This window comes from Salvelinus alpinus, chromosome 3 (genome assembly GCF_045679555.1).
Source record: "Salvelinus alpinus chromosome 3, SLU_Salpinus.1, whole genome shotgun sequence".
Classification (NCBI taxonomy): Eukaryota; Metazoa; Chordata; class Actinopteri; order Salmoniformes; family Salmonidae; genus Salvelinus; species Salvelinus alpinus.
Genome location: NC_092088.1, coordinates 3,056,902 through 3,076,649, shown reverse-complemented (window position 1 = coordinate 3,076,649; position 19,748 = coordinate 3,056,902). Strand labels below are relative to the sequence as shown.

General features: G+C 49.4%; 1 protein-coding gene across 1 annotated transcript in view; it reads right to left on the bottom strand.

Annotated features, from left to right (window-relative positions):
* The window catches only part of arid4b (AT-rich interaction domain 4B), a 295,187-nt gene that overhangs the window by 73,647 nt on the left and 201,792 nt on the right, over positions 1–19,748 (bottom strand). The window contains exon 9 of the mRNA XM_071391284.1: positions 16,413–16,492. Within this exon, the coding sequence (XP_071247385.1) occupies positions 16,413–16,492 (80 nt within the window). The remainder of the gene's footprint in view (positions 1–16,412; positions 16,493–19,748) is intronic.

The following is a 19,748-nucleotide window of genomic DNA, read 5'->3' as shown; positions in this document are numbered from 1 at the left end:
TTTCTATTACACAGAGGAACCTGTTAACCTAAATCTGTCCCAGTTTCTATTACACAGAGGAACCTGTTAACCTAAATCTGTCCCAGTTTCTATTACACAGAGTAACCTAGCAACCCAAATCTGTCCCAGTTTCTAATACACAGAGGAACCTGTTAACCTAAATCTGTCCCAGTTTCTATTACACAGAGGAACCTGTTAACCTAAATCTGTCCCAGTTTCTATTACACAGAGTAACCTAGCAACCCAAATCTGTCCCAGTTTCTATTACACAGAGTAACCTAGCAACCCAAATCTGTTCCAGTTTCTATTACACAGAGTAACCTAGCAACCCAAATCTGTCCCAGTTTCTATTACACAGAGGAACCTGTTAACCTAAATCTGTCCCAGTTTCTATTACACAGAGTAACCTAGCAACCCAAATCTGTCCCAGTTTCTATTACACAGAGTAACCTAGCAACCCAAATCTGTCCCAGTTTCTATTACACAGAGGAACCTGTTAACCTAAATCTGTCCCAGTTTCTATTACACAGAGTAACCTAGCAACCCAAATCTGTCCCAGTTTCTATTACACTGAGTAACCTAGCAACCCAAATCTGTCCCAGTTTCTATTACACTGAGTAACCTAGCAACCCAAATCTGTCCCAGTTTCTATTACACTGAGTAACCTAGCAACCCAAATCTGTCCCAGTTTCTATTACACAGAGTAACCTAGCAACCCAAATCTGTCCCAGTTTCTATTACACAGAGTAACCTAGCAACCCAAATCTGTCCCAGTTTCTATTACACAGAGTAACCTAGCAACCCAAATCTGTCCCAGTTTCTATTACACAGAGTAACCTAGCAACCCAAATCTGTCCCAGTTTCTATTACACAGAGTAACCTAGCAACCCAAATCTGTCCCAGTTTCTATTACACAGAGTAACCTAGCAACCCAAATCTGTCCCAGTTTCTATTACACAGAGTAACCTAGCAACCCAAATCTGTCCCAGTTTCTATTACGCAGAGTAACCTAGCAACCCAAATCTGTCCCAGTTTCTTTTACACAGAGGAACCTGGCAACCCAAATATGTCCCAGTTACTTTTACACAGAGGAACCTGGCAACCCAAATATGTCCCAGTCTCTATTACACAGAGGAACCTAGCAACCCAAATCTGTCCCAGTTTCTATTACACAGAGGAACCTGGCAACACAAATCTGTCCCAGTTACTTTTACACAGAGGAACCTGGCAACCCAAATCTGTCCCAGTTTCTATTACACAGAGGAACCTGGCAACCCAAATCTGTCCCAGCAGCAGCAGCTGATAGGAAACTAGAGGCCTCTATGGCCTCCCCTGATCCCCTGATCGAGACCAACTGCTACAAATACAGAAGCTTCCACTTCCTCTCAGAATTATAATTTCTTCTCTCATCTTCACCTGCCTCTCATCAGCTCTACCGGTCACCTCCCTGCTAGCTACACAGACCACAGCTGATAGGTCCTCTTAACACCCTGTCATGTCACAGACCACAGCTGATAGGTCCTCTTAACACCCTGTCATGTCACAGACCACAGCTGATAGGCCCTCTTAACACCCTGTCATGTCACAAGACCACAGCTGATAGGTCCTCTTAATACCCTGTCATGTCACAGACCACAGCTGATAGGTCCTCTTAACACCCTGTCATGTCACAGACCACAGCTGATAGGTCCTCTTAACACCCTGTCATGTCACAAGACCACAGCTGATAGGTCCTCTTAACACCCTGTCATGTCACAGACCACAGCTGATAGGTCTTCTTAACACCCTGTCATGTCACAGACCACAGCTGATAGGTCTTCTTAACACCCTGTCATGTCACAGACCACAGCTGATAGGTCTTCTTAACACCCTGTCATGTCACAGACCACAGCTGATAGGTCCAAAGCCACATTGTTCAGTTGTGTTGTTAGGAGACTAGATTGGAACAGAGCCATTTATTTACATAAATATCTAAATAGACGGCTTTGGATTGGAAATATCCACTAGAGTGGTGAGAAAGTCCTGGGACGTGTTCTGTGGGCATGAAAAGGAAACCATTTTGAAATAGAAAAATTGCTGGTCGCATATATTGTTCATATAACAGCACTAAACCTATTAACCAGAAATAGTCTAATCCACAGTGGGCAGGAATGAGGTTGACTTGTGTTGTGGTTGGTAGACACATTGAGTGTTTCTCTTCCCACACAGGGTTTAAACATGATCCTGCTGTTGAATCCCCCCCCCAAAGGAGGCGGTCCTTACCGTCTGCTTCCCAGTTGAAAACAGTTTGAGAATACACTACCGTTCAAAAGTTTGGGGACACTTAGAAATGTCCTTGTTTTTGAAAGAAAATCACATTTTTTTGTCCATTAAAATAACATCAAATTGATCAGAAATACAGTGTAGACATTGTTAATGTTGTAAATGACTATTGTAGCTGGAAACGGCAGATTTTTTATGGAATATCTACATAGACGTACAGAGGCCCATTATCAGCAACCATCACTCCTGTGTTCCAACATCCGGCGCCGAAACGAGATGGCCGCCTCGCTTCGCGTTCCTTGGAAAATATGCAGTATTTTGTTTTTTTATGTGTTATTTCTTACATTGGTACCCCAGGTAATCTTAGGTTTCATTACATACAGTCGGGAGGAACTACTGAATATACGATTAACGTCAACTCATCATCGTTCCTACCAGGAATATGACTTTCCCGAAACGGATCCATTGTTTTGCCTTCCACCCAATACAATGGATCTGATCCCAGCCGGCGACCCTGTGCGACGCCGTAAAAGGGGCAAACGAGGCGGTCTCCTGGCCAGGCTTCGGAGACGGGCACATCGCGCTCCACTCCCTAGCATACTACTCGCCAATGTCCAGTCTCTTGACAATAAGGTTGATGAAATCCGAGCACGGGTAGCATTCCAGAGAGACATCAGGGATTGCAACGTGCTCTGCTTCACGGAAACATGGCTAACTCAAGAGACGCTAACGGAGTCGGTGCAGCCAGCTGGTTTCTTCATGCATCGCGCCGACAGAAACAAACATCTTTCTGGTAAGAAGAGGGGCGGGGGGGTATGCCTTATGATTAACGAGACGTGGTGTGATCATCATAACAACACACAGGACCTCAAGTCATTCTGTTCACCTGATCTAGAACTCCTCACAATAAAATGTCGACCGCATTATCTACCAAGGGAATTCTCTTCAATCATAATCACAGCCGTATATATTCCCCCCCAAGCAGACACATCGATGGCCCTGAACGAACTTTATCTGACTCTTTGTAAACTGGAAACCACACACCCTGAGGCTGCATTCATCGTAGCTGGGGATTTTAACAAGGCTAATCTAAAAACAAAACTCCCTAAATTCTATCAGCATATCGATTGTGCTACCAGGGCTGGAAAAACCCTAGATCATTGTTATACTAATTTCCGCGACGCATATAAGGCCCTCCCCCGCCCCCCTTTCGGAAAAGCTGACCACGACTCCATTTTGTTGATTCCAGCCTACAAACAGAAACTAAAACAACAAGCTCCCGCGCTCAGGTCTGTTCAACGCTGGTCCGACCAATCTGATTCCACGCTTCAAGACTGCTTCGATCACGCGGATTGGAATATGTTCCGCATTGCGTCCAACAACAATATTGACGAATATGCTGATTCGGTGAGCGAGTTCATTAGGAAGTGCATTGACGATGTCGTACCCACAGCAACGATTAAAACATTCCCAAACCAGAAACCGTGGATTGACGGCAGCATTCGCGTGAAACTGAAAGCGCGAACCACTGCTTTTAACCAGGGCAAGGTGACCGGAAGCATGACCGAATACAAACAGTGTAGCTATTCTCTCCGCAAGGCAATCAAACAGGCTAAGTCCCAGTACAGAGACAAAATCGAGTCGCAATTCAACAGCTCAGACACAAGAGGTATGTGGCAGGGTCTACAGTCAATCACGGATTACAAAAAGAAAACCAGCCCCGTCGCGGACCAGGATGTCTTGCTCCCAGACAGGCTAAACAACTTTTTTGCCCGCTTTGAGGACAATACAGTGCCACTGACACGGCCCCCTACCAAAACCTGCGGGCTCTCCTTCACTGCAGCCGAGGTGAGTAAAACATTTAAACGTGTTAACCCTCGCAAGGCTGCAGGCCCAGACGGCATTCCCAGCCGCGTCCTCAGAGCATGTGCAGACCAGCTGGCTGGTGTGTTTACAGACATATTCAATCAATCCTTATCCCAGTCTGCTGTTCCCACATGCTTCAAGAGGGCCACCATTGTTCCTGTTCCCAAGAAAGCTAAGGTAACTGAGCTAAACGACTACCGCCCCGTAGCACTCACTTCCGTCATCATGAAGTGCTTTGAGAGACTAGTCAAGGACCATATCACCTCCACCCTACCGGACACCCTAGACCCACTCCAATTTGCTTACCGACCCAATAGGTCCACAGACGACGCAATCGCAACCACACTGCACACTGCCCTAACCCATCTGGACAAGAGGAATACCCATGTGAGAATGCTGTTCATCGATTACAGCTCAGCATTTAACACCATAGTACCCTCCAAACTCGTCATCAAGCTCGAGACCCTGGGTCTCGACCCCGCCCTGTGCAACTGGGTCCTGGACTTCCTGACGGGCCGCCCCCAGGTGGTGAGGGTAGGTAACAACATCTCCACCCCGCTGATCCTCAACACTGGGGCCCCACAAGGGTGCGTTCTGAGCCCTCTCCTGTACTCCCTGTTCACCCACGACTGCGTGGCCATGCACGCCTCCAACTCAATCATCAAGTTTGCGGATGACACTACAGTGGTAGGCTTGATTACCAACAACGACGAGACGGCCTACAGGGAGGAGGTGAGGGCCCTCGGAGTGTGGTGTCAGGAAAATAACCTCACACTCAACGTCAACAAAACAAAGGAGATGATTGTGGACTTCAGGAAACAGCAGAGGGAGCACCCCCCTATCCACATCGACGGGTCAGTAGTGGAGAAGGTGGAAAGTTTTAAGTTCCTCGGTGTACACATCACGGACAAACTGAATTGGTCCACCCACACAGACAGCGTCGTGAAGAAGGCGCAGCAGCGCCTCTTCAACCTCAGGAGGCTGAAGAAATTCGGCTTGTCACCAAAAGCACTCACAAACTTCTACAGATGCACAATCGAGAGCATCCTGTCGGGCTGTATCACCGCCTGGTACGGCAACTGCTCCGCCCACAACCGTAAGGCTCTCCAGAGGGTAGTGAGGTCTGCAGAACGCATCACCGGGGGCAAACTACCTGCCCTCCAGGACACCTACACCACCCGATGTCACAGGAAGGCCATAAAGATCATCAAGGACAACAACCACCCAAGCCACTGCCTGTTCACCCCGCTATCATCCAGAAGGCGAGGTCAGTACAGGTGCATCAAAGCAGGGACCGAGAGACTGAAAAACAGCTTCTATCTCAAGGCCATCAGACTGTTAAACAGCCACCACTAACATTTAGCGGCCGCTGCCAACATACTGACTCAACTTCAGCCACTTTAAAAATGGGAATTGATGGAAATTATGTAAAAATGTACCACTAGCCACTTTAAACAATGCCACTTAATATAATGTTTACATACCCTACATTACCCATCTCATATGTATATACTGTACTCTATATCATCTACTGCATCTTGCCATCTTTATGTAATACATGTACCACTAGCCACTTTAAACTATGCCACTTTATGTTTACATACCCTACAGTACTCATCTCATATGTATATACCGTACTCTATACCATCTACTGCATCTTGCCTATGCCGTTCTTTACCATCACTCATTCATATATCTTTATGTACATATTCTTTATCCCTTAGGTTAGATTACTTGTTGGTTATTACTGCATTGTCGGAACTAGAAGCACAAGCATTTCGCTACACTCGCATTAACATCTGCTAACCATGTGTATGTGACTAATACAATTTGATTTGATTTGTTCCGATGGCACGTTGGGTTAGCTAATCCAAGTTTATAATTTTAAAAGGCTAATTGATCATTAAAAAAACGTTTTGCAATTATGTTAGCACAGCTGGAAACAGTTGTTCTGATTAAAGAACCAATAAAACTGCCCTTCTTTAGACTAGTTGAGTATCTGGAGTATCTGAACGATGTGTACTACTCCCTTCACAAAACAGCGCAAACTGGCTCTAACCAGAATAGAAAGAGGAGTGGGAGGCCCCGGTGCACAACTGAGCAAGAGGACAAGTACATTAGAGTGTCTAGTTTGAGAAAGAGACGCCTCACAAGTCCTCAACTGGCAGATTCATTAAATAGTACATGCAAAAGACCAGTCTCAACGTCAACAGTGAAGAGGCGACTCCGGGATGCTGACCTTCTAGGCAGAGTTGCAAAGTAAAAGCCATATCTCAGACTGACCAATAAAATATTAAGACGGGAAAAAGAACACAGACACTGGGCAGAGGAAGATTGGAAAAAAGTGTTTTGGACAGACAAATCTAAGTTTGAGGTGTTCGGATCACAAAGAAGAACATTCGTGAGACGCAGTAAAAATTAAAAGATGCTGGAGGAGAGCTTGACGCCATCTGTCATGGTGGAGGCAATGTGATGGTCTGGGGGTGCTTTGGTGGTGGTGAAGTGGGAGATTTGTACAGGGTAAAATGGATCTTGAAGAAGGAAGGCTGTCACTCCATTTTGCAACACCATACCCTGTGGACGGCGCTTAATTGGAGCCAATTTCCTCCAACAGGACAATGACCCAAAGCACAGCTCCAAACTATGCAATAACTATTTAGGGAAGAATCAGTCAGCTGGTATTCTGTCTATAATGGAGTGGCCAGCACAGTCACCGGATCTCAACCCTATTGAGCTGTTGTGGGAGCAGCTTGACCGTATGGTACGTAAGAAGTGCCCATCAAGCCAATCCAACTTGTGGGAGGTGCTTCAGGAAGCATGGGGTGAAATCTCTTCAGATTACCTCAACAAACTGACAACTAGAATGCCAAAGGTCTGCAAGGCTGTAATTGCTGCCAATGGAGGATTCTTTGACAAAAGCAAAGTTTGAAGGACACAATTATTAATTCAATTAAAAATCATTATTTATAACCTTGTCAACGTCTTGACTATATTTCCTATTCATTTTACAACTCATTTCATGTCTGTTTTATATGGGAAAACAAGGACATTTCTAAGTGACCACAAACTTTTGAACGGTAGTGTATATTATGACGTTTTTGTTTGATTCGTTCCACGGGCAGGTTTTCTTTCCGGCTGTTTGTGAACACGTAATGTTTTTCTTGAGGCAAGTGGATGTTCGGTAGCCAGTCGTTGTCGGTAATTGGTCAACAGTACTAAGGGAGGGGATTCTTCAGTGAAATGTTTGTTGTCATTCAACGAGACTATTTTTCGTGCACATTACTTCACTTGAGAAAATGCTGCAACAAACATCTTAGTTAAATGTAAAATTGCGCGTCCAAGACCTCCTCGGCAAAAAATGTCAAAATGAATTACAGATTTCTTGATCTACCTTCGATTAATTCTGACTATTTTGAGGAAGTGTTATGGCTAGGTTGTTGGTACGGTGGCTCAAGAGGGACAAAGAGTAATATTGTAGTTTCTCGTTTTTCAAGTGAAGGTTTTTAGGGGAAGTGAAGGTCTTTAGGGGAAGTGAAGGTCTTTAGGGGAAGTGAAGGTCTTTAGGGGAAGTGAAGGTCTTTAGGGGAAGTGAAGGTCTTTAGGGGAAGTGAAGGTCTTTAGGGGAAGTGAAGGTCTTTAGGGGAGTATATCCTAACGAATAAACTAAATTCTTCCGCTGCTCTGTGTTTCGCTACTTCAGTCTGAGACGGCCATCATCGAAGTGGTTTGTGGCGACGAGGAGCACGAGGGCTGTTGTACAAAAACAAAGTCGTCAGTGATTGGATCGTCATCTAACCAATCACAGTATCAAAGCCAATGATTTCATTTTCAAACCGCCGCTTTAACCCACACGTGTGTCCTGGCTCTGGCCGAACCCATCGGTTTCTGGACCAATCAGAGGGCCCTGAATGTGTTCTCATTCGGTGAAGGGCCTGGGGAGGCACTCAGACTAGCCACCCGAGTCATAGACTGTTCTCTCTGCTACCGCGCACGGCAAGCGGTACCGGAGCGCCAAGTCTAGGTCCAAGAGGCTTCTAAACAGCTTCTACCCCCAAGATATAGGACTCTTGAACAGATAATTAAATGGCTACCCAGACTATTTGCCCCCCCAGTACGCTGCTGCTACTCTCTGTTATTATCTATGCATAACCACTTTGACAACCCTACCTGCATGTACATAATTATCTCAATTACCTCGACACCGGTGCCCCCGCACACTGACTCTGTACCGGTGCCCCCTGTATATAGTCTCCACATTGACGCTGTACCGGTACCCCCTGTATATAGCCTCCACATTGACTCTGTACCGGTACCCCCTGTATATAGCCTCCACATTGACTCTGTACCGGTACCCCCTGTATATAGCCTCCACATTGACTCTGTACCGGTGCCACCTGTATATAGCCTCCACATTGACGCTGTACCGGTACCCCCTGTATATAGCCTCCACATTGACGCTGTACCGGTACCCCCTGTATATAGCCTCCACATTGACTCTGTACCGTAACCCCCTGTATATAGCCTCCACATTGACTCTGTACCGGTGCCCCCTGTATATAGCCTCCACATTGACTCTGTACCGGTGCCCCCTGTATATAGCCTCCACATTGACTCTGTACCGGTACCCCCTGTATATAGCCTCCACATTGACGCTGTACCGGTACCCCCTGTATATAGCCTCCACATTGACTCTGTACCGGTACCCCCTGTATATAGCCTCCACATTGACTCTGTACCGGTGCCACCTGTATATAGCCTCCACATTGACGCTGTACCGTAACCCTCTGTATATAGCCTCCACATTGACGCTGTACCGTAACCCCCTGTATATAGCCTCCACATTGACTCCGTACTGGTATCCCCTGTATATAGCCTCCACGTTGACTCTGTACCGGTAGCCCCTGTATATAGCCTCCACATTGACTCTGTACCGGTACCCCCTGTATATAGCCTCCACATTGACTCTGTACCGGTACCCCCTGTATATAGCCTCCACATTGACTCTGTACCGGTACCCCCTGTATATAGCCTCCACATTGACTCTGTACCGGTACCCCCTGTATATAGCCTCCACATTGACTCTGTACCGTAACACCCTGTATATAGCCTCCACATTGACTCTGTACCGGTACCCCCTGTATATAGCCTCCACATTGACTCTGTACCGGTACCCCCTGTATATAGCCTCCACATTGACGCTGTACCGGTACCCCCTGTATATAGCCTCCACATTGACTCTGTACCGGTACCCCCTGTATATAGCCTCCACATTGACTCTGTACCGGTGCCACCTGTATATAGCCTCCACATTGACGCTGTACCGTAACCCTCTGTATATAGCCTCCACATTGACGCTGTACCGTAACCCCCTGTATATAGCCTCCACATTGACTCCGTACTGGTATCCCCTGTATATAGCCTCCACGTTGACTCTGTACCGGTAGCCCCTGTATATAGCCTCCACATTGACTCTGTACCGTAACACCCTGTATATAGCCTCCACATTGACTCTGTACCGGTACCCCCTGTATATAGCCTCCACATTGACTCTGTACCGGTACCCCCTGTATATAGCCTCCACATTGACTCTGTACCGGTACCCCCTGTATATAGCCTCCACATTGACTCTGTACCGTAACACCCTGTATATAGCCTCCACATTGACTCTTTACCGGTACCCCCTGTATATAGCCTCCACATTGACTCTGTACCGGTACCCCCTGTATATAGCCTCCACATTGACTCTGTACCGGTACCCCCTGTATATAGCCTCCACATTGACTCTGTACCGGTACCCCCTGTATATAGCCTCCACATTGACTCTGTACCGGTACCCCCTGTATACAGCCTCCACATTGACTCTGTACCGGTACCCCCTGTATATAGCCTCCACATTGACTCTGTACCGTAACACCCTGTATATAGCCTCCACATTGACTCTGTACCGTAACACCCTGTATATAGCCTCCACATTGGCTCTGTACCGGTAACCCCTGTATATAGCCTCCACATTGCCTCTGTACCGTAACACCCTGTATATAGCCTCCACATTGACTCTGTACCGTAACACCCTGTATATAGCCTCCACATTGACTCTGTACAGGTACCCTCTGTATATAGCCTCCACATTGACTCTGTACCGTAACACCCTGTATATAGCCTCCACATTGACTCTGTACCGTAATACCCTGTATATAGCCTCCACATTGACTCTGTACCGGTACCCTCTGTATATAGCCTCCACATTGACTCTGTACCGTAATACCCTGTATATAGCCTCCACATTGACGCTGTACCGTAATACCCTGTATATAGCCTCCACATTGACTCTGTACTGGTACCCTCTGTATATAGCCTCCACATTGACTCTGTACCGTAACACCCTGTATATAGCCTCCACATTGACTCTGTACCGTAATACCCTGTATATAGCCTCCACATTGACTCTGTACCGTAATACCCTGTATATAGCCTCCACATTGACTCTGTACCGTAATACCCTGTATATAGCCTCCACATTGACTCTGTACCGTAATACCCTGTATATAGCCTCCACATTGACTCTGTACTGGTACCCTCTGTATATAGCCTCCACATTGACTCTGTACCGTAACACCCTGTATATAGCCTCCACATTGACTCTGTACCGTAATACCCTGTATATAGCCTCCACATTGACTCTGTACCGTAATACCCTGTATATAGCCTCCACATTGACTCTGTACCGTAATACCCTGTATATAGCCTCCACATTGACTCTGTACTGGTACCCTCTGTATATAGCCTCCACATTGACTCTGTACCGTAACACCCTGTATATAGCCTCCACATTGACTCTGTACCGTAATACCCTGTATATAGCCTCCACATTGACTCTGTACCGTAATACCCTGTATATAGCCTCCACATTGACTCTGTACCGTAATACCCTGTATATAGCCTCCACATTGACTCTGTACCGTAATACCCTGTATATACAGTGGGGAGAACAAGTATTTGATACACTGCCGATTTTGCAGGTTTTCCTGCTTACAAAGCATGTAGAGGTCTGTAATTTTGATCATAGGTACACTTCAACTGTGAGAGACGGAATCTAAAACAAAAATCCAGAAAATCACATTGTATGATTTTTAAGTAATTAATTTGCATTTTATTGCATGACATAAGTATTTGATACATCAGAAAAGCAGAACTTAATATTTGGTACTGAATCCTTTGTTTGCAATTACAGAGATCATACGTTTCCTGTAGTTCTTGACCAGGTTTGCACACACTGCAGCAGGGATTTTGGCCTACTCCTCCATACAGACCTTCTCCAGATCCTTCAGGTTTCGGGGCTGTCGCTGGGCAATACGGACTTTCAGCTCCCTCCAAAGATTTTCTATTGGGTTCAGGTCTGGAGACTGGCTAAGCCACTCCAGGACCTTGAGATGCTTCTTACGGAGCTACTCCTTAGTTGCCCTGGCTGTGTGTTTCGGGTCGTTGTCATGCTGGAAGACCCAGCCACGACCCATCTTCAATGCTCTTACTGAGGGAAGGAGGTTGTTGGCCAAGATCTCGCGATACATGGCCCCATCCATCCTCCCCTCAATACGGTGCAGTCGTCCTGTCCCCTTTGCAGAAAAGCATCCCCAAAGAATGATGTTTCCACCTCCATGCTTCACAGTTGGGATGGTGTTCTTGGGGTTGTACTCATCCTTCTTCTTCCTCCAAACACGGCGAGTGGAGTTTAGACCAAAAAGCTCTATTTTTGTCTCATCAGACCACATGACCTTCTCCCATTCCTCCTCTGGATCATCCAGATGGACATTGGCAAACTTCAGACGGGCCTGGACATGCGCTGGCTTGAGCAGGGGGACCTTGCGTGTGCTGCAGGATTTTAATCCATGACGGCGTAGTGTGTTACTAATGGTTTTCTTTGAGACTGTGGTCCCAGCTCTCTTCAGGTCATTGACCAGGTCCTGCCGTGTAGTTCTGGGCTGATCCCTCACCTTCCTCATGATCATTGATGCCCCACGAGGTGAGATCTTGCGTGGAGCCCCAGACCGAGGGTGATTGACTGTCATCTTTAACTTCTTCCATTTTCTAATAATTGCGCCAACAGTTGTTGCCTTCTCACCAAGCTGCTTGCCTATTGTTCTGTAGCCCATCCTAGCCTTGTGCAGGTCTACAATTGTATCCCTGATGTCCTTACACAGCTCTCTGGTCTTGGCCATTGTGGAGAGGTTGAAGTCTGTTTGATTGAGTGTGTGGACAGGTGTCTTTTATACAGGTAATGAGTTCAAACAGGTGCAGTTAATACAGGTAATGAGTGGAGAACAGGAGGGCTTCTTAAAGAAAAACTAACAGGTCTGTGAGAGCCGGAATTCTTACTGGTTGGTAGGTGATCAAATACTTATGTCATGCAATAAAATGCAAATTCATTACTTAAAAATCATACAATGTGATTTTCTGGATTTTTGTTTTAGATTCCGTCTCTCACAGTTGAAGTGTACCTATGATAAACATTACAGACCTCTACATGCTTTGTAAGTAGGAAAACCTGCAAAATCGGCAGTGTATCAAATACTTGTTCTCCCCACTGTAGCCTCCACTATTGTTATTTACTGCTGCTCTTTAATTATTTGTTATTCTTATCTCTTACCTTTTTTTTACTTTTTATTTTTTTTGTATTTTCTTAAAACTGCATTGTTGGTTAAGGGCTTGTAAGTAAGCATTTCACTGTAAGGTCTACACCTGTTGTTTTCAGAATTTCACTGTAAGGTCTACACCTGTTGTATTCAGCATTTCACTGTAAGGTCTACACATGTTGTATTTGGCGCATGTGACAAATAACATTTGATTTGATTTGATCCAGACTCATTGGGGAGAAGAAGTGGGCGTGGCGTAACGTTTGGTCACAGCAAGAAGTCTGGGTAGCCAGGCAATAGGAAGTATGCGAACACAGACATTTACTTCACCGAGCCGAGTTCTGCTAGCATCAAACCAAACCTATGTATGCAGACACCTTAACCAGACCTCTCCTCTCTCTGCCTGCGTGGCTGCTAAGTGGAGTCTGAACAGAGACCTCTCCTCTCTCTGCCTGCTAAGTGGGGTCTGTTCAGAGACCTCTCCTCTCTCTGCCTGCGTGGCTGCTAAGTGGGGTCTGTTCAGAGACCTCTCCTCTCTCTGCCTGCTAAGTGGGGTCTGTTCAGAGACCTCTCCTCTCTCTGCCTGCTAAGTGGGGTCTGTTCAGAGACCTCTCCTCTCTCTGCCTGCTAAGTGGGGTCTGTCCAGAGACCTCTCCTCTCTCTGCCTGCTAAGTGGGGTCTGTTCAGAGACCTCTCCTCTCTCTGCCTGCTAAGTGGGGTCTGTTCAGAGACCTCTCCTCTCTCTGCCTGCTAAGTGGGGTCTGTTCAGAGACCTCTCCTCTCTCTGCCTGCTAAGTGGGGTCTGTTCAGAGACCTCTCCTCTCTCTGCCTGCTAAGTGGGGTCTGTTCAGAGACCTCTCCTCTCTCTGCCTGCTAAGTGGAGTCTGAACAGAGACCTCTCCTCTCTCTGCCTGCTAAGTGGGGTCTGTTCAGAGACCTCTCCTCTCTCTGCCTGCTAAGTGGAGTCTGAACAGAGACCTCTCCTCTCTCTGCCTGCTAAGTGGGGTCTGTTCAGAGACCTCCCCTCTCTCTGCCTGCATGGCTGCTAAGTGGGGTCTGTTCAGAGACCTCTCCTCTCTCTGCCTGCTAAGTGGGGTCTGTTCAGAGACCTCCCCTCTCTCTGCCTGCGTGGCTGCTAAGTGGGGTCTGTTCAGAGACCTCCCCTCTCTCTGCCTGCTAAGTGGGGTCTGTTCAGAGACCTCTCTTCTCTCTGCCTGCGTGGCTGCTAAGTGAGGTCTGTTCAGAGACCTCTCCTCTCTCTGCCTGCTAAGTGGGGTCTGTTCAGAGACCTCTCCTCTCTCTGCCTGCTAAGTGGGGTCTGTTCAGAGACCTCCCCTCTCTCTGCCTGCTAAGTGGGGTCTGTTCAGAGACCTCCCCTCTCTCTGCCTGCTAAGTGGGGTCTGTTCAGAGACCTCCCCTCTCTCTGCCTGCTAAGTGGGGTCTGTTCAGAGACCTCTCCTCTCTCTGCCTGCGTGGCTGCTAAGTGGGGTCTGTTCAGAGACCTCCCCTCTCTCTGCCTGCTAAGTGGGGTCTGTTCAGAGACCTCCCCTCTCTCTGCCTGCTAAGTGGGGTCTGTTCAGAGACCTCTCCTCTCTCTGCCTGCGTGGCTGCTAAGTGGGGTCTGTTCAGAGACCTCCCCTCTCTCTGCCTGCGTGGCTGATAAGTGGGGTCTGTTCAGAGACCTCCCCTCTCTCTGCCTGCGTGGCTGCTAAGTGGGGTCTGTTCAGAGACCTCTCCTCTCTCTGCCTGCTAAGTGGGGTCTGTTCAGAGACCTCCCCTCTCTCTGCCTGCGTGGCTGCTAAGTGGGGTCTGTTCAGAGACCTCCCCTCTCTCTGCCTGCGTGGCTGCTAAGTGGGGTCTGTTCAGAGACCTCCCCTCTCTCTGCCTGCGTGGCTGCTAAGTGGGGTCTGTTCAGAGACCTCTCCTCTCTCTGCCTGCTAAGTGGGGTCTGTTCAGAGACCTCTCCTCTCTCTGCCTGCTAAGTGGAGTCTGAACAGAGACCTCTCCTCTCTCTGCCTGCTAAGTGGGGTCTGTTCAGAGACCTCTCCTCTCTCTGCCTGCTAAGTGGAGTCTGAACAGAGACCTCTCCTCTCTCTGCCTGCTAAGTGGGGTCTGTTCAGAGACCTCTCCTCTCTCTGCCTGCTAAGTGGAGTCTGAACAGAGACCTCTCCTCTCTCTGCCTGCTAAGTGGGGTCTGTTCAGAGACCTCCCCTCTCTCTGCCTGCATGGCTGCTAAGTGGGGTCTGTTCAGAGACCTCTCCTCTCTCTGCCTGCTAAGTGGGGTCTGTTCAGAGACCTCCCCTCTCTCTGCCTGCGTGGCTGCTAAGTGGGGTCTGTTCAGAGACCTCCCCTCTCTCTGCCTGCTAAGTGGGGTCTGTTCAGAGACCTCCCCTCTCTCTGCCTGCGTGGCTGCTAAGTGGGGTCTGTTCAGAGACCTCCCCTCTCTCTGCCTGCGTGGCTGCTAAGTGGGGTCTGTTCAGAGACCTCCCCTCTCTCTGCCTGCGTGGCTGCTAAGTGGGGTCTGTTCAGAGACCTCTCCTCTCTCTGCCTGCTAAGTGGGGTCTGTTCAGAGACCTCTCCTCTCTCTGCCTGCTAAGTGGAGTCTGAACAGAGACCTCTCCTCTCTCTGCCTGCTAAGTGGGGTCTGTTCAGAGACCTCTCCTCTCTCTGCCTGCTAAGTGGAGTCTGAACAGAGACCTCTCCTCTCTCTGCCTGCTAAGTGGGGTCTGTTCAGAGACCTCTCCTCTCTCTGCCTGCTAAGTGGGGTCTGTTCAGAGACCTCTCCTCTCTCTGCCTGCTAAGTGGGGTCTGTTCAGAGACCTCTCCTCTCTCTGCCTGCTAAGTGGGGTCTGTTCAGAGACCTCTCCTCTCTCTGCCTGCTAAGTGGAGTCTGAACAGAGACCTCTCCTCTCTCTGCCTGCTAAGTGGGGTCTGTTCAGAGACCTCTCCTCTCTCTGCCTGCTAAGTGGAGTCTGAACAGAGACCTCTCCTCTCTCTGCCTGCTAAGTGGGGTCTGTTCAGAGACCTCTCCTCTCTCTGCCTGCTAAGTGGAGTCTGAACAGAGACCTCTCCTCTCTCTGCCTGCTAAGTGGGGTCTGTTCAGAGACCTCCCCTCTCTCTGCCTGCATGGCTGCTAAGTGGGGTCTGTTCAGAGACCTCTCCTCTCTCTGCCTGCTAAGTGGGGTCTGTTCAGAGACCTCCCCTCTCTCTGCCTGCGTGGCTGCTAAGTGGGGTCTGTTCAGAGACCTCCCCTCTCTCTGCCTGCTAAGTGGGGTCTGTTCAGAGACCTCTCCTCTCTCTGCCTGCGTGGCTGCTAAGTGGGGTCTGTTCAGAGACCTCTCCTCTCTCTGCCTGCTAAGTGGGGTCTGTTCAGAGACCTCTCCTCTCTCTGCCTGCTAAGTGGGGTCTGTTCAGAGACCTCTCCTCTCTCTGCCTGCTAAGTGGGGTCTGTTCAGAGACCTCTCCTCTCTCTGCCTGCTAAGTGGGGTCTGTTCAGAGACCTCCCCTCTCTCTGCCTGCTAAGTGGGGTCTGTTCAGAGACCTCTGCCTGCGTGGCTGCTAAGTGGGGTACTTCCAACAACTCTACAGGTTCATGTTACACATCATCACAATGCAAATACATGTTTTTATAATGCAGCACTTTAGATTACTCACAATTTGCCATCCTTGAAGGAACGAACGAAGACGGTGTCTTTCTTGATGGTGGCCTCTTCATGGCAGTCTGGGGTGATGACCTGGAGAGGGAGGGATAGAGAGAGATGGATGGAGAACGGACAGGGGAAAGGGAGAGAGATGGATGGAGAGGACAGGGGAAAGGGAGAGAGATGGATGGAGAACGGACAGGGGAAAGGGAGAGAGATGGATGGAGAGGACAGGGGAAAGGGAGAGAGATGGATGGAGAACGGACAGTGGAAAGGGAGAGAGATGGATGGAGAGAGGACAGGGGAAAGGGAGAGAGATGGATGGAGAGAGGACAGGGGAAAGGGAGACAGATGGATGGAGAGAGGACAGGGGAAAGGGAGAGAGATGGATGGAGAACGGACAGTGGAAAGGGAGAGAGATGGATGGAGAGAGGACAGGGGAAAGGGAGAGAGATGGATGGAGAGAGGACAGGGGAAAGGGAGACAGATGGATGGAGAGAGGACAGGGGAAAGGGAGACAGATGGATGGAGAGAGGACAGGGGAAAGGGAGAGAGATGGATGGAGAGAGGACAGGGGAAAGGGAGAGAGATGGATGGAGAGAGGACAGGGGAAAGGGAGACAGATGGATGGAGAGAGGACAGGGGAAAGGGAGACAGATGGATGGAGAGAGGACAGGGGAAAGGGAGAGAGATGGATGGAGAGAGGACAGGGGAAAGGGAGACAGATGGATGGAGAGAGGACAGGGGAAAGGGAGACAGATGGATGGAGAGAGGACAGGGGAAAGGGAGAGAGATGGATGGAGAGAGGACAGGGGAAAGGGAGAGAGATGGATGGAGAACGGACAGGGGAAAGGGAGAGAGATGGATGGAGAACGGACAGGGGAAAGGGAGAGAGATGGATGGAGAGAGGACAGGGGAAAGGGAGAGAGATGGATGGAGAGAGGACAGGGGAAAGGGAGAGAGATGGATGGAGAGAGGACAGGGGAAAGGGAGAGAGATGGATGGAGAGAGGACAGGGGAAAGGGAGAGAGATGGATGGAGAGAGGACAGGGGAAAGGGAGAGAGATGGATGGAGAGAGGACAGGGGAAAGGGAGAGAGATGGATGGAGAGAGGACAGGGGAAAGGGAGACAGATGGATAGAGAGAGGACAGGGGAAAGGGAGAGAGATGGATGGAGAGAGGACAGGGGAAAGGGAGAAAGATGGATGGAGAGAGGACAGGGGAAAGGGAGACAGATGGATGGAGAGAGGACAGGGGAAAGGGAGACAGATGGATGGAGAGAGGACAGGGGAAAGGGAGAGAGATGGATGGAGAGAGGACAGGGGAAAGGGAGACAGATGGATGGAGAGAGGACAGGGGAAAGGGAGACAGATGGATGGAGAGAGGACAGGGGAAAGGGAGACAGATGGATGGAGAGAGGACAGGGGAAAGGGAGACAGATGGATGGAGAGAGGACAGGGGAAAGGGAGACAGATGGATGGAGAGAGGACAGGGGAAAGGGAGACAGATGGATGGAGAGAGGACAGGGGAAAGGGAGACAGATGGATGGAGAGAGGACAGGGGAAAGGGAGACAGATGGATGGAGAGAGGACAGGGGAAAGGGAGACAGATGGATGGAGAGAGGACAGGGGAAAGGGAGACAGATGGATGGAGAGAGGACAGGGGAAAGGGAGACAGATGGATGGAGAGAGGACAGGGGAAAGGGAGACAGATGGATGGAGAGAGGACAGGGGAAAGGGAGAGAGATGGATGGAGAGAGGACAGGGGAAAGGGAGAGAGATGGATGGAGAGAGGACAGGGGAAAGGGAGAGAGATGGATGGAGAGAGGACAGGGGAAAGGGAGACAGATGGATGGAGAGAGGACAGGGGAAAGGGAGAGAGATGGATGGAGAGAGGACAGGGGAAAGGGAGAGAGATGGATGGAGAGAGGACAGGGGAAAGGGAGAGAGATGGATGGAGAGAGGACAGGGGAAAGGGAGAGAGATGGATGGAGAACGGACAGGGGAAAGGGAGAGAGATGGATGGAGAGAGGACAGGGGAAAGGGAGAGAGATGGATGGAGAGAGGACAGGGGAAAGGGAGAGAGATGGATGGAGAACGGACAGGGGAAAGGGAGAGAGATGGATGGAGAGAGGACAGGGGAAAGGGAGACAGATGGATGGAGAGAGGACAGGGGAAAGGGAGAGAGATGGATGGAGAGAGGACAGGGGAAAGGGAGAGAGATGGATGGAGAGAGGACAGGGGAAAGGGAGAGAGATGGATGGAGAGAGGACAGGGGAAAGGGAGACAGATGGATGGAGAGAGGACAGGGGAAAGGGAGAGAGATGGATGGAGAGAGGACAGGGGAAAGGGAGACAGATGGATGGAGAGAGGACAGGGGAAAGGGAGAGAGATGGATGGAGAGAGGACAGGGGAAAGGGAGAGAGATGGATGGAGAGAGGACAGGGGAAAGGGAGAGAGATGGATGGAGAGAGGACAGGGGAAAGGGAGACAGATGGATGGAGAGAGGACAGGGGAAAGGGAGAGAGATGGATGGAGAGAGGACAGGGGAAAGGGAGAGAGATGGATGGAGAGAGGACAGGGGAAAGGGAGAGAGATGGATGGAGAGAGGACAGGGGAAAGGGAGACAGATGGATGGAGAGAGGACAGGGGAAAGGGAGACAGATGGATGGAGAGAGGACAGGGGAAAGGGAGAGAGATGGATGGAGAGAGGACAGGGGAAAGGGAGAGAGATGGATGGAGAGAGGACAGGGGAAAGGGAGACAGATGGATGGAGAGAGGACAGGGGAAAGGGAGACAGATGGATGGAGAGAGGACAGGGGAAAGGGAGAGAGATGGATGGAGAGAGGACAGGGGAAAGGGAGAGAGATGGATGGAGAGAGGACAGGGGAAAGGGAGACAGATGGATGGAGAGAGGACAGGGGAAAGGGAGAGAGATGGATGGAGAATGGACAGGGGAAAGGGAGAGAGATGGATGGAGAACGGACAGGGGAAAGGGAGAGAGATGGATGGAGAGAGGACAGGGGAAAGGGAGACAGATGGATGGAGAGAGGACAGGGGAAAGGGAGACAGATGGATGGAGAGAGGACAGGGGAAAGGGAGACAGATGGATGGAGAGAGGACAGGGGAAAGGGAGAGAGATGGATGGAGAGAGGACAGGGGAAAGGGAGAGAGATGGATGGAGAGAGGACAGGGGAAAGGGAGACAGATGGATGGAGAGAGGACAGGGGAAAGGGAGAGAGATGGATGGAGAGAGGACAGGGGAAAGGGAGAGAGATGGATGGAGAGAGGACAGGGGAAAGGGAGAGAGATGGATGGAGAGAGAGTGAGTCTATGGCTAATACTGTAGC